Source organism: Camelina sativa, chromosome 1, assembly GCF_000633955.1.
Source record: "Camelina sativa cultivar DH55 chromosome 1, Cs, whole genome shotgun sequence".
Taxonomy (NCBI): Eukaryota; Viridiplantae; Streptophyta; class Magnoliopsida; order Brassicales; family Brassicaceae; genus Camelina; species Camelina sativa.
In genome coordinates, this window is record NC_025685.1 from 8,884,555 (window position 1) to 8,900,954 (window position 16,400).

The window sequence follows — 16,400 nt, forward strand, 5'->3', positions numbered from 1 at the left end:
CTCTGCAACAATTTCATGAGCAACTAAGAATCATAAACGACACTAAGAAGAATCACTTAGCTGATATGAAAAGAAGTAAGAATATGTTACTCTTGCAGCTGAGTTTTCATCCATTTCAGCTTCTGGTCTCTGTAACATAAACAAAAATAACATCAATTTATATTACTCTAACTGGCTGATGAATAGTAGAGAACTCTTAAGTATCTAACCTGATTCTTGATTCTGCCAAGTTCACTTTCCAAGGCATTGACCTGTTTTACTAATTTTACTTGCCGCTCTTCCATTTCAGCCATACACTTGCTCTGCATTTGTAAACAAGCTAATTTGGTCTTACTCATGCCTCTACCCATTGCCCTCAGCCTACCAGAATTGTCAGGTCCTAAAAGCTTGGCGAGGTGATCTTCATCTGGATTTGTTAAAAATGCTGGAGCATCACTTNTAGACAGTTCTCTTTCTCTTCATCCCAGCCTTTTTCACATTTCCGAAATCATTTTGGAAGTTTTTCAGATTCTGATGAACTTCATGACCAGTTAAAATTCTTGACTTTCTCCTATGCTCAACTTTTCCATCAAACCAAGTCTTCTTTTCCCTATATCTGTGTGTTGGAGCCAAACCTTTTCTATGACACATGTAGACATGTTTCCTGCTAAACTTCAACCACATACTATCAGTATTTTTCCCACACATAGGACATCCCATTTTACCTTTTACTTTACAACCAGCAAGATTTCCATACGCAGGAAAATCACTAATGGTCCAGAGAAGCATTGCCTTTAGAGTAAATGTACTTTTACTAAAAGCATCATACGTTAGCTCTCCATTCTTCCACAGATGATTCAAATCCTCAATAAGAGGTTCTAGGTAGACATCAATATTATTACCTGGTTGTTGTGGACCAGGAATCAATAATGTCAACATTATATTCTCCTTCTTCATACAAAGGTGAGGAGGCAAATTGTAGTTTACCAATAGCACAGGCCAGCTACTATAATTACTATTCTTCATGTTGAATGGATTAAATCCATCTGTGGACAGCCCAAGCCGTATGTTCCTTTCTTCAGCTGCAAATGAAGGATACTTCTCATTCATCTGAGCCCATGTAACAGAATCTACTGGATGTCGAAGTTTTCCATCAGTGCTCTTGTTAGTGTAATGCCACCGTAAGTCCTTAGCCATGTCCTCTGATCTGAACATTCTCTTCAGCCTTGGTATAATTGGAAAATATCTTAATACTTTCTGTGGGACACCTTTCTTTACCTCATTAGTCCGCTTATTAGTCTTCCACCGTGAAGCATTACATTTGGGACATTTATCAAGCTTCTTTAACTTCTTTCTGAAGAGGCAGCAATCATTAACACATGCGTCGATCTTTTCATATCCCATATGAAAGCTCTTTAAAAATTTCTTGACATCATACAATGATGTGTGAAAGACATTACCATCTGGCAACATGCTTGGCAATGTCTGAAGCAGTTCATTGAAGCTCTTATCCGACCAGCCATTATGTGTCTTAATCCTAAACAAAGTCACAATAGCCGATAACTTGCTGTGGTTTGAACAGCTAGGGTATAGTGGGGTTTCAGCATCCCGGATCTTTGCAAGGAACTCATCCTCTTGTTGGTCCTCACCCTCTGCAATCTCACTTAAGTCGCCCACAGGTTGGTCAGCTAAGTCACCTCTAAAAGCCAACTCTTGATCAAAAAATTCAGCAGCTTTATATAACTCAAAAACTTCCTCATTCCACTGAGTTGGTTTACTTTGAAATTCATCTACTGACTTCACATCTCCATGATGATACCAATCACTATGCACCTTGTATGCCTCATCCATCCCTCTTATTACAAGATGCTCAACCACAACACTGTTTAACTGTCGTACTACATTACGACAGTCTTTACAAGGACATATTATCATTTCTATGTCACCTAAAGCCGCAGACACATCCCTTACAAATTTCCAAGCTCCACTTTTATAACCAGGATCAGCTCTTCAATGGATAATTAAAGAAAAAAATCATAACTAAAAGAACATCTTAAAGTATCCAAACCCAAAATAAAACCTAATTATGAAATATAATTCCTTACCTGCATAGATGCACCCATGCCTTGTCCAACATTATATGTTATAATATAAATTTTAACCTTTATAGATAAAATAGAGATACATATTATACAAAGCTCACATTAAGCAACAATTCAGACAATACTGCACTACTTCAGACACATACAGATGCTCTTAAACCAATATCTAACTGTGTAAAATCTCACTAATCTAATCACTATTTATACGAATCAGACTCAAAGGACAAAACATAGCAATCACCAATATTCGTGTGTAATAATAATGTTTAACTATTGGTTGAGTGATACTAACCTGTTGTGTGAGTACAGAGAAATGAGAAGCTTCAGTTCCCCAACATTTCAATCACCAACACTTGGGAAAAAAAAAAAATCGTTCAGTTTATGAAGGCGCAAATACTCAAATCCAAAAGCTATTTTTGAGTCAAATCTGTAAATAATCGAACCCTAACAAAACAGATGGATTCGAAACTCCACATTCTCAAAATCTGTAAATAATCGAACCCTAAAAAACAGATAACGAAATAAATCTAGATAAATCGAACCCTAACAAAACAGATAACTAAATCTGACCCTTATCGAAATCAAAAGCTGTTTGAAATCACAAATAATCGAAACAAATAACGAAATTAGGAGGAAGAAGAAAGACATGCCTCAAAAATGGATTCGAGCTATCAATTGCGATGGATATGGAGATTTAGGGCGAAATTGGGGCTTTTCACAAACGGCGAAATTGGGGCTTTTCACAAACGGCGATAAAACTGAAGAATTGATAAGAAATTTAGAAGAATTTGAGCACACACAGAGAATTTAGAAGAAGAAATCTTCTTAGGTTGAGCTTAGGTTGTAACGAGAGAGAGAGAGAGAGTGTGTCGAGTTTTTGGGTTTTTTTTTTATTTGGCGATTAAGTGAATAATTTCACTAAGTATTGGCGGACAAAAGTCACTTTTGTTTCCCGCTACATAATTTTCCTATCATAGCGTTAATAAGATGCTATTAAAAAGTAAGCGAAAAAAAATCTCATCTTTCATAGCAGTGACGGAAAATGAGCTATATCCGTCTGCTATCAATGTACATATTTGTTGTAGTGAAGGCAAACAATTTCTTGAACATATTTTGTGGCAGGTCCTCGTCACAAATGCCCTCACCAACCTTTCAATCATTGATTGTCTGTAAGCCAGACACATGCGATCGTTTGGGGATCTGAAATATTTATATATAGTAAGATCTTTATCATAAAAATAAAAGGAATACAAATAAAAGGTTTACAGTTTTACTAGCTAATTAGGACATTTTTGAAAAACTCTATATTATCTATTTTATGGCTGAATCTTGTTTCTTTTTTCTTTTACGACTCTAGTTTTGATTAATTCTAAGAAGCTCGAAGTAAGAAGAGTTAGCATGAAAACACGTGCATGTTTTTATTTTACTCTCTAATAGTAATTATTGTATATAGTTGTATATAATTTGCCATTTTTGAATAATCAGTCTTGGTGAATTTGTAAAATGAGGTCAACCATTGGTGGAGATGAACTCTACTCCTTATCTCACGAGCCTTTTTACATTATTTTTAAGATTAAAAAGTAAACAAAACCTGAGAAGAAAAACAGCGTAATAATAATTGTACAAGTTTATACAGATTGTGAAGAAGCAACCATATTGAGTCTTGGGAAGCATCAAGATCGAATAACTAAATGATAAACGATGGTTACATAAACTCCTAGATTGGGCTCTATTATTGTTTTTTCTCACTCTATACGTCGGCCTAACGTGGCAAAAGTGGATGTTTCTTTGAATAAAGTAGAAAACTAAAAGCAAATAAGCAAACATTGTAATAATACCAAAAGAGGAATGAAAACAAAATTTCTGTATTTGGAAGTGATGATCTTAGACTCCACGCAACAGTGTTCTTTATTGTTTTGTTTTGAATAGTGGTGTGACATTCTTATTGACTTGTAACCAAAATGGGCTCCCGAAAAGAAAGCACCAGCACTTCTATCTAATGAGGAACACTTTAACATGCGAGTTAAGAACCCCTTTATGTTTATGAATTATGAATTATGAATAATGATGCAGATAAAGTCACACAAAATAATATACTGACATGATAACATCCCCTATATATTGAGGTTAATTTATAGGTGACATATTGCGGTAACATAGTATTTTTTTTTAAAAACAGTGCTAAAAAATAACGGTATAATAATATTTTTGATATTACTAACTTTATTGATTAGTTTAACCGTTTTACGATATTATATCCTTTTTCGTTCTTAAACTACATAATTTAATCATAATTTATAATAAAAATAAATTATGAGAAAACATGATAAAGTTACACCAAGTCTTCATATTACAATGTTTTCGAACCAACATTGATGAAAACTGCAATCAACAAAGCAAAACGACAGCGGTAGATGCAAAACGACGATGACGGACCAGTCGCTAGAGTGAGAGAAAAGTGTCGTGGGTTAAAGTAGAATCGCTGGATTATCAAACGATTCACAACAGTAACGGCGACTCCTTTCCCAGTTGCAGCGACTGTTTAATTAATTACGATCTCATTTTTGTCTATTTCTTTGGTCGCTATCGCTCGATGACATAAAAAAGAACAGGCCCGAAAGGAGAAATCGATAACAATAGTTTAAACTCATGGTAGATAGCAAAATTATATATTTTAGCTATATATTATATTTTTTAGTATTCATATTATATGATATGAATCAAGCTGGTGATATTCGATATTTGGTAACGGTGCCAAATAAAATAAAACTTGCATGTTTTTTATCAGAGCATGACACCTCAGCATTTTCCCGAGACCACAACCTATACCAAAATTAAAAAAGAATCTATGTAAAAAAGACAAAAACCAATACAATAAAACTTGCATGTTTTTTACCAGAGTATGACACCTCAGCTTTTTTATTGAAGCAGAAACTAACACATAATTTAAAATGAATATCCAATCAAATTAAACCAATTAATACAACTAAGCACAATATTAGCCAATTAAATTTATGGACGAAGGAACAAAAGTAATTCTTCTATTTGAGATGATGATAAACTCTGATTTGCCACCTATGCTTCTCGATCAACATCTGTTTAACTTCAATCTTCCTCTGATCTCTTCACCGCGGTGTTCCATAACCACATCTCATAAGTTGGTGACTCCCCAAGATTCCAATCTTAAAAGGAAATCCTCAAGGTCTGATTCATCTCTTAATTTAAACCTAGAGGTACATTAACTAGACCGTAAAGCTATTTAATTCCCTTTTAAATAGTGTTTGAGTTCCATTTATATTTTCTAATCTTACTTACCTAGAAGAATTACCCAAGTAAAGTGCGACATAAGAGTTCTAATCCACACGGTGGTGCTCTTCAATAAGGTGTTTGGATCACCAAAACAGAAAATCAACAAGTTTGTTATCTCCTTCTACTTAAGTTCATCAGCCTCAAACGGGTATTTGTAATTCCTGGAACTATATTTTGTGTAAACGGTATAATGCCATTTACATGTTTGATCTTTGGTTCACAAAAAAATTGTTAACACAATAGCATTTTATCGTCAAAGCAGCCTTTTAGCATTATTAGATGAATTTCATTGCTCATATACATGTGGTTATGTTCAGTAACAACCTCAATGTGACTGTATGATCTTAGGATTATTTAATTTCATATATGTATTGAAACTCAGAGCGAGATAGGTAGAAATAGAGAAAGAAATTGTTCATTAAAAACTGAACGATGATTACGATCTTGTAGCTTACTACTCCGGCTGCAGCTTCTCTCTACCTTTGGCAAGCTTCATGATTATTTTATCAAAATCTTAGATTTAATGGCATATCAACTACTTCCAGGTTTGACTCCACATAATTTTCCATGTTTGTGAACTCTTTTAATATTTTTTTTATTTGGTGAGTTTCAGGTATTAGTTGTATCATCAAAGAAATTGCATCGTTTTGGGTTAGTTGGTTTTATGATTTTTTTCTCTTTTGATCATCTAAGTTTCTTATTTTTTAAATAGGTGTAGTCATTTTTTAGTTAAGAAAGGTTGACGTGAACATCTAATAAACACCAACTTCTGTAAGCTAGGCAGCTAAGTTTTGCAATTTTTTTTGTTGAGAAAGCATCGAAGTAGGTGAAACTGCTACTAATAAAGAGTTTAAATTCCAGAGCCAATAGAGGAACATGTTGCAACAAAACCAAAAAAAGAGTACTAATGGTCCATGACTTCTGTTTTGGCATTTATTCTGTTGGGAAAGATTTGGTTTGCTTGGATTCCCTTCATGGCGTCTAGAATTTCTCTCATGGCATTTCTTATGGTAATGCTTTGTGTCTTGTGACACTCAAACTTAGTTTCTTATTTTAGAAGTTTTTAGTTGCTTGCTAAAGTGGCAACTACCACCCTCCAAACAAACTAAAATACAACATGGAGGGAAGGATCCAACATTTGTTGCATGGGATTGATTCTTAGAAAACATATGGATGCGGTTAAGTAGTATGGAGCTAAGGCTTTTCCAAAGCTAAGATTTATTTTGGATATGCATATATTGACAACCTAAGTTCAAAGTGGCATGTTTGAAAGTGATTCAAGATGTATGGTTCAAGTCGTTGGTTCTCCTAAGCATGGCCAATACTTCAAAGCTTTATAAAAGATATCTTGTGGAGAAGGAGACAATGATTTAAACTAAACACTTTATTCCAAGGTTGTCAAGCTAGCTAATCAACGTACTCGAATAATTTTTACAAAGGCAAATCTTATCCCGGTTTATCATGTTGTATTGGAAAATTAAACTAAATTGGATGGCTTCAAATATTGAGTTTGATTGGCAAAAATATTGTACTTGGTAGTGATATATAATGAGTAAGTTGAATTATAATAAAAAAATCATATTTTTATACAATATCATCCAATTTATATATCATTAAAGCCATTTTTAATGTTTATTTACTCTTTTTTTTTTAAAATCATTTATGCGGACTCACCTACCAATGGGTAACAAAAATTACAGTAACCATAATTTGTTTAAGTCTAATTTTTTTTCTTCATTTTTTACTTTGAAAACTATAACAAATAATAAAAATACGAAAAACAAAAAAAATTACCATTGACCACTACTAAAAGAACTTTATTAATTATGATATTTGATTATAAACAACATAAAACAAATATTATTTCAAAATATACAAAATAAAAAATAATCTAAAAACAACCCGCGACATAATGCGGGTACCAACCTAGTAAAACTAAAACTCTTATGAAAGCCCCTCAAAATTTAGGTTGATTTAGGGTTCAAAATTATTGGGACAAGCATGCATACACAAGTGCAAAAACTTTAGCTATAAAAGTAAACTATAAATAGCTTTCTACGAAACCGAAAAATGATAAAGATAGCAGTACAAAAATAATAATGAATGTGATTAGTATATAGATACAAGATACAAATGAGGAAACGATATCATAATCTATTTATTTATTCATATATTTTTATTTTAACAATTTTGCTAGTGCTAATTTTTACTGCTTATAATTAATAAAAATAAATGAAACAATCCAACATAGATATACTATGGATAATATCTTGTCTAATATAGACATTTTTTATATTTAGTCTTATCGTGTTTCAAAAACAAAAAAAAAATATTTAATCTTATCTAATGTATGAATTAGTATGGCTGAAAAGTACCATCCTTATCGTCAACCATTTTGGAAAAAGACAAATCAATATTTTGAAAATTGTTTTTTATTACTTTACAATTCAACAACTATCCATATATTTACATTTTTGTTTTTTAAGATTACAGTTGTGCCACATATCAATTTGAATATGAACAATTTCTTTGAATATATGGTATAAATTCAAATTAACCTAAAAAAAACAATGAATATTTATAATTATGATTTAACTCCAAAAAAAAAAAAATTCCCAAGCACGATCGCCAACCACTCGAATCCATCTGCCAGAAACGAACGGCCAATATTTTACCACGTCGCGTTCTATAATTGGATATAAATCTTTTACAAAGCACTCAAAATCTTAATCTCTTTTTCTCATTCGTCCACGTTTGATTTATTAATTTGTAAATTATTTATTGTTTAATAAAATTTTTTTAGAGAGAGAGAAAAAAAAAAAAAAAGAGAAAGCTTTGGAGCCTTAAAATGGCAGCTCGTGTCGAGGCGGCAGCAACACACTTGTCGTCTCTCCCCGTAGCAGTTTCTCTGGAGTTTTCGCAGTCGCGAATCTTATTTTCAAGAAATTAAAAATTTTTGTTTTTTTTTTGGAGGTAAGACATATTTAACCTCCTTTCTCTTTTATTATCTGTTATGGATCTGTCTCTGTCTCTGTCGGATCATCATCCAAATTTGTGTTGTCTGCTTCAAAATCTGCTCAGTGTTTATGGATCATGTAGTATAAGTAGTAAAGGAAGTAACTTTTGGTAGTATAAATTGGGGTCTGTTAATGAGAGAGTCTCTTTTTGTATCGATCTGTTTTAGGTTTTTTTTTTTCAAAGGAAGGGTTTTGATTCGATCGGTTTGCTTTTTCTCATATGGAATCTGGAATAGTAGATCCTTCTCATGCTTGTTGGGTTTTAGCGATTTATACTTTGGATTCATTTTTGAATTCCCTGATTTTGGGTTTTATATTTTTTGGCATTTCGTGTATACTTTTATGAGTTTTGACAATATGTGATAGGATAAGTGATCTAATCAAATTATCTGGATAGTTTTTGGCTGTGATGCTCATGTATGGTTATGAGTAAATACTTTATCTGGGTCTGAATTCATTTTTTTCGCAAAAAAAAGTCTTCAAGTTGCGTTTTTTCTTCATAAGCGTTACCCAAAGATCTAACCTTTATTGATACGACTTTACTGTGCTTTTACATTTGTACGCATACATTGATGTGGTTTGTCCAGTATCACTTTGGTCTTCTTAAATGAATGTGAATATGACACACAGCTCACTTTTCTTTTTTAAGTTTGTTGGATCTTTCATGGATTCGCATTGTGTGATCCACTCTAATTGCTTAACTTTACTTTTAGAAGCAGGGTTTTAGGGCGTGGTTGCTTTGTTTTCACTGAAGAAAAAGAAGAAGGTGAATACAAGGATTATGGGAACTCATATCAATTTCAACAACATTGGAGGTGGTGGTACTCCTGGAGGGGAAGGGAGTAACCAGATGAAGCCAACGACGGGTAATGTCATGCCCCTGGCGAGGCAGTCCTCCCTCTACTCCCTCACATTTGATGAGCTACAGAGCACATTAGGTGGACCGGGAAAAGATTTCGGGTCAATGAACATGGATGATCTCCTGAAGAGCATATGGACTGCTGAGGAAGCTCAGGCCATAGCCATGACTTCTTCTTCAGCTGCTACAGCAGTAGCGCAACCTGGTGCTGGACCTGCTGGTATTCCCGGTGGTAATCTCCAGAGGCAAGGCTCTTTGACATTGCCTAGAACGCTCAGTCAGAAGACTGTTGATGAGGTGTGGAAATTTTTGGTCACCAAGGACAGTAATGGTAATATGGGAAGTAGCAGCGGAGGCGGTGGTGACTCGAATGCGCCTCCTGGGAGGCAGCAGACTTTAGGGGAAATGACACTTGAAGAGTTTCTGTTCCGTGCTGGGGTTGTAAGAGAAGATAACTGTGTTCAACCGATGGGTCAGGCCAATGGAAACAATAACGATGGGTTTTATGCTAACAACACTGCTGCTGGCGGCTTAGGTTTTGGATTTGGTCAGCCAAATCAAAACAGCATATCCTTCAATGGTAATAATGATTCTATGATCTTGAATCAGCCACCTGGTTTAGGGCTCAAAGTTGGTGGACCAATTCAGCAGCAGCAACAACAGCAACACCAGGTCCAACAACAGCAGTTGCTGCAGCAGCAGCAGCAACAACAGCAGTTGCAGCAGCTGAATCATCCTCATCCACAGCAGCGGCTGCCTCAAACCATTTTCCCTAAACAAGCAAACGTAGCATTTTCTGCGCCTGTGAGTATAGTGAACAAGGGTTTTGCTGGGGCTGCAAATAATTCCGTCAGCAATAATAATGGATTAGCTAGTTATGGAGGAAACGGGGTTACTGTTGCAGTAACTTCTCCAGGGACAAGCAGCGCAGAAAATAATTCTTTATCACCCGTTCCATATGTGCTTAATCGAGGACGAAGAAGCAATACGGGTATGGACAAAGTTGTTGAAAGGAGGCAAAGGAGAATGATCAAGAACCGGGAATCAGCTGCTAGATCAAGAGCTCGAAAGCAGGTGAGTATTGATCCAACCAAACTATTTTTTTGGTTTGACTATTTTGATCCAAGCAATCTATTTTGGTAGTATGAAAGATGCTTTATCTTCTATGTTTTTTCGCTATCCACTAATTGCAGGCTTATACATTGGAACTGGAAGCCGAAATTGAAAAGCTCAAGAAAACGAATCAAGAATTGCAGCGAAAACAGGTTTCATTATGTTACCGACATTTACAACCTCTGTGTGTATTCTGTTTTTCTCTCTCAGACTTTCGGACTTGGGTCTGAAACTTAGATTTACCTTTATTGCAGGCTGAAATGATGGAAATGCAGAAGAATGAGGTAACTGTTCAAGAACTTTATTTTTTTTCATAAGTTCATTCTGAAACCCTTAACCATACTTGATTAGGACCAATATCACTAGCAAAAGACCAAACTTAAACTCCAGATAGTTTTCAACATTTTTGGCCCCTCGCTTTGTTTCGAATAACCTTTTTGATTGTGTTGTTCACTGGTACACCTTTTGAAATTAGCAGCTGAAGGAATCGACGAAGCGACCGTGGGGCGCCAAAGGGCAGTGCTTGAGAAGGACATTAACTGGTCCATGGTGAGGGAAGAATGAAGCAACAAGAATGGATCAAACCAGACTGCGTAGCTTGGGACTTATTTAATAGGAGATAGTGCTACCTGTACAGGAGATTAAGGGAAAATATGGAGTGATAAATCTAGGTTACAGAGTAGGAGAGAGTTTTCATTATGAATAAATGACATTTTGTGCCCTGACCTGTATTAGTCTAGGTTTAGATCATCCTCTGTTTTTTTCTTTTTTTTTTTTTATGTTTTCTGATCGTTGGGGTTTCTAAAAGACAGCTGTTCATATATGTTTGTTTGACTTTTGTTTAAGGTATTTGGTTCTCTTATATCAATAACTTGGGTTTAGCCATTACAAATTCACTCTTGTCTCTGGTTAGAAAACATATTTATCTTTCAAAATTGCAATTAGAAAACAGTTCGGATCACCCCAAACGACAATTTTTTCCAGAAAAGAATGTGACTTATGAGGAGAGATCATATGTCTCTCTCTCTCTTCACTCAAAAAGAAAGACCATTTGGTGGAGAGTGAGGAGAGCCAGTCTCGAGCAGAAAACTCCGGCTACAATGCGACCTTGAAGTGGTACTAGAAGAAGAAGCCAAGCCACGGATGTCTCCACTTTGAAACCCTGAATCACCTCTCAGCGACCGTCCTTTGTTCTCCTCAACCGCCATTGCAAGACCGAGATGTAAAGGATCACAGCTTTCGTACAACAGCCTCAGGACTTGCTTGATCGATGGCCTAGCTACACCTTCTTTCTCTGTGCACCATCTTACAACTGCCACTACTGTTTCAAGCTGTTCTCCATCTATGCAGTCTTTGATTCTTGGATCCACCAAATCTATGCGTCTTGATTCCGATAATAGTAAAGGCTGAGACATTTCTACCAGGTTCCTACCTTCATCGACTGCTCTTTTCCCAGTTATAATCTCTAGCAACACCACTCCGTAGCTATACACGTCACTCTTCTCTGTCAGTTCTTGTGTTACAACGTACTCTGGATCTACGTAGCCTGAAATTGAGATTTCATGGTTTTAGAATTTGCTCAATAATATTTCAAGAATAGTTGTTTCCTTTGTATCCTGACCTGGAGTTCCACGAATATCAGTATTAAGAGGTTCAAAACAAATGGAGCCATCTCTAGAAGCATGAGCCAGACCAAAATCTGCAAGCTGCATCACAAAAACCCACAAATTAGTTGTTCTCAAGAGGTGAACGTATTGAAAATTCAATGTATCGGTTGATGATGTGATGGGATGCAAACTCACCTTAGCAACAAAGTTTTCATCAAGTAATATGTTGCTTGACTTAATGTCTCTGTGACAGAGAGGAGGGTCACAGTAGAAATGAAGGTATTCCTGGAGGAAAAGGAAAAACTAAGAACAGTAGTAATACAAAACCATAGAGTATTAGTTCTGTGAAAAACGTAAATTAAGGCTTTGGAAATTTACCAGAGCATTAGCCACATCTATTGCGATTTTCATCCTAGTTTCCCAACTAAGTGGAGGTTTATCTGTGGCTGCACAGAGACAAAGAACAACGTTCAGTATCCTCAAGTCAAGTCTTATACATAGCAAGGAACTTTGGAAACCATGAGCATACAGTGTATATGATCCTTGAGGCTCCCATTTGCCATATACTCGTAGACAAGGAACCTGGAATTATCAGGTTAGATAAGCAGAGGGCAATCCAATTTATTTTCTACACATGAGGAGTGGGGGAAACGAAATGAAGCTAAACTGTAAGCATTCACCTCTCGTTCTTCTTGTTACAAAAACCTTTCAAAGCAACTAGATGGCGGTGATGCAGCCTGGCGAGAAGCTCGATCTCTCTGCAAAAATCATCTTCAGCTTGTTCAGAGCTCTTGTTCATCCTTTTTAAAGCTGCAACCAACCCATTACTGAACTCAGCTTTGTGAACAGTCCCAAAGCCCCCACGGCCAATCACCATATTGAACTCTTCAGTTGCTTTCCTTATCTCCCTGTAGCTGAATTTTCGAAAAGCAGAAGAGTTACCTGCAAAAATTAACCAAACGTTTATTTCACATGGTCTAACATATCTTGTATGTGTACCATTAGAAGAACTTTGCACCTTCATGAATGATCGACCTTGGCCGGGGAGAAGGAGATGTCTTTAGATTACATTCCATGCCCTTGGAGTCATCAAGTTCCCGTTTTTTTCTTCGGATAAGAACTATTAGAACTACGAGCATCACAAGAGCAAAACCTGTAACAGCGATCCCAATAGCTGGAACCACTGTCAAGTGATATGGATGGTGACTTTTAATTGGAGACAGAACAAGATTGTCACTGCTTGGACTATCAGCAAACACCGGACTTGGAGAAGCGTCTGGGCTCAGTGACGATGGAGATGAGTCTGAATAGAAATCAAGAAAGTCAGAAAGGAGCTGTCAAGGATCTTTCCTAATATAGAAACAATGATAAGGTTCTACAATCCATAAATGCCAATTTGAATCACAAAATTGTGTATACCTGGAGAGGGGGTAAGCTCAGGCACATTAAAGAAGCAGCTAGCAAGTTCAAGAGCCGATGAATTGTCAACCCGGCTAGCTAATACAGCATAAGTAGCATCTCGACAAGTACTCAGTTTGATGCTATTATCTGGACCAAAAAGACTACGAAGGTAGGTGACACCAGAATCCAAGCAATTCATACAATGTTTCCCCGGTGGAAGCGGGAGTCTGCAGTTTCTAGAAACATCTCCAAACGTGATGGACTGAAGCATCTGCGTTACAGTGGTGAGACCTTCACAATCGTAGTTAACAAGAATCTTGGTCCCTAAACCACAGAAGATAGTTGCATTTGTTGGGATTCCATAAAGCTCCATGGTTCTAGAGATGGTAGTAACGCAGACTTCAGTCAAATCTGATGGAACTCCAAGATCTGTTGTGTAGTTTGCGTAACGGGAGACAGATACTGCGACGAAAGCGTTCATGTAGCGGCAGCATTTGGCTCTGTCGGCATTGTTGGAGCACATAGAAGCCACGAGAGTGAAGTTGGATGAAGTCAAGTCCAATGGACAACCTGTAAGTGACATAAATCAAATAACTTTGCATCAATTTCACTACAAAAAATCAGAAGAACAGAAACCAAATACACTTTTTAAGACGAATACACATTGAAATTTGAAAAAAAAAACCAAAAGCCTAAAACTATCAAAGTTTCAAGATTTACATTAGAGTTTGTAGTGTCGAACCATTTAATGCTAATTTAAACGAATCAAACTAAGGAAGAAGACTTTTAAAGAAAGATTTAGTACTATTAAAGAATGTGGAGAGAGAGAGAGAGAGAGAATACCTGCTTGGGCGAGTAAAGGCAAGTACTGGAATCCAAGAAATGCAAAGAATGCGAGTTGCAAGAGAGCTTGCTTATAAACAACCACCACCATGGCCAAAGAACAGAGGAGGAAGAAAGAGAGAGAGAGAGAGAGAGACGTTAAGAAAGGTCAATGGGAAGTCGCCTGAGAGAATGACAGTGGAAGGTAAAGGTCAGTGACAATGAGATGGAGAGAAGAAAAGAGTCGTCCAGATTTCCCTATTTCTCCATTAAACCCCCTGTAAAAAAATATAGTCCTTTAATTTGTCATTCTCTTAGGTTTTTTACCCGCTAGTTCGTTAAATGTTGTCTTAAGCACCCAATACAATTTTAAAATTAGTAATTTTACGTTTCAGATAGTAAAACTTTTCATGTGTATAGCCCCATCCCTAATACTATAATAATTGCAATGGTCGGCTTCTAAGTTTTTTGTTTACTCTTCTAAGAAAGTGGTCTAATCTTATCTCTTCACATGATTTGGTCATTTTCTTTATGTTTTTACTTTCTATCATAGGTACATCTAAATGTCAAACTAGATAATGATCATATTATATACGTATGAAAGTAACTACTAGAACTTATTCGAATAGGGTAAACTTATATGATTGGATTAGCACAAACGCAACTTTCATACTATCAGATTAAGCACTTAGCTTTGATGATGTATGTAGCTGGCATGCTATTAGTAATTTGTTGTTTTATTACTATATAAATATAATGATGACGGTCTCTCATTCAAGTTCTTCATTTTTTTGGTTAATTATATATTCTTAAAATAATTTGTTAAGAAAAGCAAGAAACAAAGAATTCACTTCTGTAATCATTGTTTCCGAGATGTTCGCAATTCCCCTTGTTTTTTTTTCTTTTCTTTCGATGACAANTTTTTTTTTTTTTTTTTTTTTTTTTTTTTTTTTTTCTTTCGATGACAAATTTAGACTTAAAGTTTTTATTTTCTGTTGGTTGGTCAAAAGCCAATAATGCAAATCACCCATTCCAAGTCTTATGGAGTTTTACGAAGTTGTTGCTTCTTCCCAAAGCCAAAAATCTTTGGGTTTTATTCTTTTAAAAACTTTTTTTTTTCTTATATGGGATTTTGTTGCAAGAAAGAAGACAATGTCTCAGAGATTCACCTTCTTTCTAACAGCTCTTCTCATTCCATGTTTTCTTCTCCTTAGCCCTTCATATTCCCTCAAGGTAACTTAAATCTGAACAAACCTTTCTCAAGATCATCAAGAATTGATCATAAATGGGTCTATCTAACCTAAAAACCCTAATGAATTGTGGGTTTCGGGGAAATTTACAAAAAAAAAAAAAAATGTTGATCTTTGTGTTGATTGGTAGGAAGGAGAAACATGCATCGTGAACAAGAACTGTGATCGGGGATTGCACTGTGAATCGTGTCTCGCCAGCGATAGTTTCCGACCTAGATGCACCCGAATGCAACCCATTAACCCCACTTCCAAGGTTCCTTTTTTTTTTTTTATCATGGTTAATCATTATATATTCTTAAGATTTTTGTTGAATCGACTGATCATTTTGATCATCTTTTTATGTGTCAAAAGGTAAAAGGATTACCGTACAACAAGTACTCGTGGTTAACAACCCACAATTCATTTGCTCGAATAGGTGCAAAATCCGGCACTGGCTCTATGATTCTTGCTCCTTCAAACCAACAAGATTCGATAACTAGCCAGCTCATTGTAAATATTCTTCTTTCATCATAGTAAACCCATTCCAAAAGTTTTTTTTTTTTTCTCTTTCAATAAACCCCTTTTCAGAAGTTTTTATACTTTTGATAAAGCCCTTTTTTAAAGTTTCATTATTTAATACGATTCTTATCTTTACCTTTTTTTTGGGTAATTACAGAATGGTGTTAGAGGGTTTATGCTTGACATGTACGACTTCCAAAATGATATATGGCTTTGCCATTCTTACGGTGGGAATTGCTTCAATTACACCGCATTTGTAAGTTCCATATACACAGATCTTTATAAATCGATAGGTCCAAAGTCCAAATTAAAATATCTCTAATTATTTTTTGTATATATGTAGCAACCCGCGGTTAACATTTTAAAGGAGTTTCAAGTGTATCTAGAAAAGAATAAGGATGTTGTTGTGACGCTTATCATCGAGGACTACGTGAAATCTCCTC

The 16,400-nt window shown here is 35.7% G+C and overlaps 4 protein-coding genes across 7 annotated transcripts in view; 2 read left to right on the forward strand and 2 right to left on the reverse strand.

Moving 5' to 3' along the window:
* Positions 433-2,857, reverse strand: LOC104705601. The gene is made up of 2 exons (XM_010421633.2): positions 2,374-2,857; positions 433-1,987 (listed from the first exon to the last, which is right to left on the reverse strand). Exon 2 carries the CDS (start codon positions 1,912-1,914, stop codon positions 433-435), a length of 1,482 nt encoding a protein of 493 aa, XP_010419935.1. The 5' UTR covers positions 1,915-1,987; positions 2,374-2,857.
* On the forward strand, positions 8,192-11,271 carry LOC104765793 (ABSCISIC ACID-INSENSITIVE 5-like protein 7). Of its 4 annotated transcripts, none has more exons than XM_010509290.2 (5): positions 8,192-8,363; positions 9,121-10,340; positions 10,460-10,531; positions 10,634-10,663; positions 10,855-11,271. In XM_010509290.2, exons 2-5 carry the CDS (start codon positions 9,189-9,191, stop codon positions 10,930-10,932), a joined length of 1,332 nt encoding a protein of 443 aa, XP_010507592.1. In that variant the 5' UTR covers positions 8,192-8,363; positions 9,121-9,188; the 3' UTR covers positions 10,933-11,271. The 4 variants fall into 4 exon arrangements, with proteins under 4 accessions (XP_010507592.1, XP_010507604.1, XP_010507598.1 ...); XM_010509302.2 differs by having other exon boundaries at positions 9,124-10,340; XM_010509296.2 differs by having other exon boundaries at positions 9,127-10,340.
* Positions 11,282-14,476, reverse strand: LOC104784260 (probable receptor-like protein kinase At1g49730). The gene is made up of 9 exons (XM_010509315.2): positions 14,231-14,476; positions 13,406-13,957; positions 13,005-13,289; positions 12,667-12,928; positions 12,516-12,568; positions 12,365-12,432; positions 12,182-12,271; positions 12,001-12,085; positions 11,282-11,925 (listed from the first exon to the last, which is right to left on the reverse strand). The coding sequence occupies exons 1-9, from the start codon at positions 14,319-14,321 to the stop codon at positions 11,414-11,416; spliced, it is 1,998 nt and encodes a 665-aa protein (XP_010507617.1). The 5' UTR covers positions 14,322-14,476; the 3' UTR covers positions 11,282-11,413.
* The window catches only part of LOC104784282 (PI-PLC X domain-containing protein At5g67130-like), a 9,895-nt gene continuing 8,856 nt past the window's right edge, over positions 15,362-16,400 (forward strand). The window contains exons 1-5 of the mRNA XM_019246504.1: positions 15,362-15,442; positions 15,590-15,712; positions 15,811-15,948; positions 16,115-16,213; positions 16,301-16,387. Of these exons, the coding sequence (XP_019102049.1) occupies positions 15,362-15,442; positions 15,590-15,712; positions 15,811-15,948; positions 16,115-16,213; positions 16,301-16,387 (528 nt within the window). The remainder of the gene's footprint in view (positions 15,443-15,589; positions 15,713-15,810; positions 15,949-16,114; positions 16,214-16,300; positions 16,388-16,400) is intronic.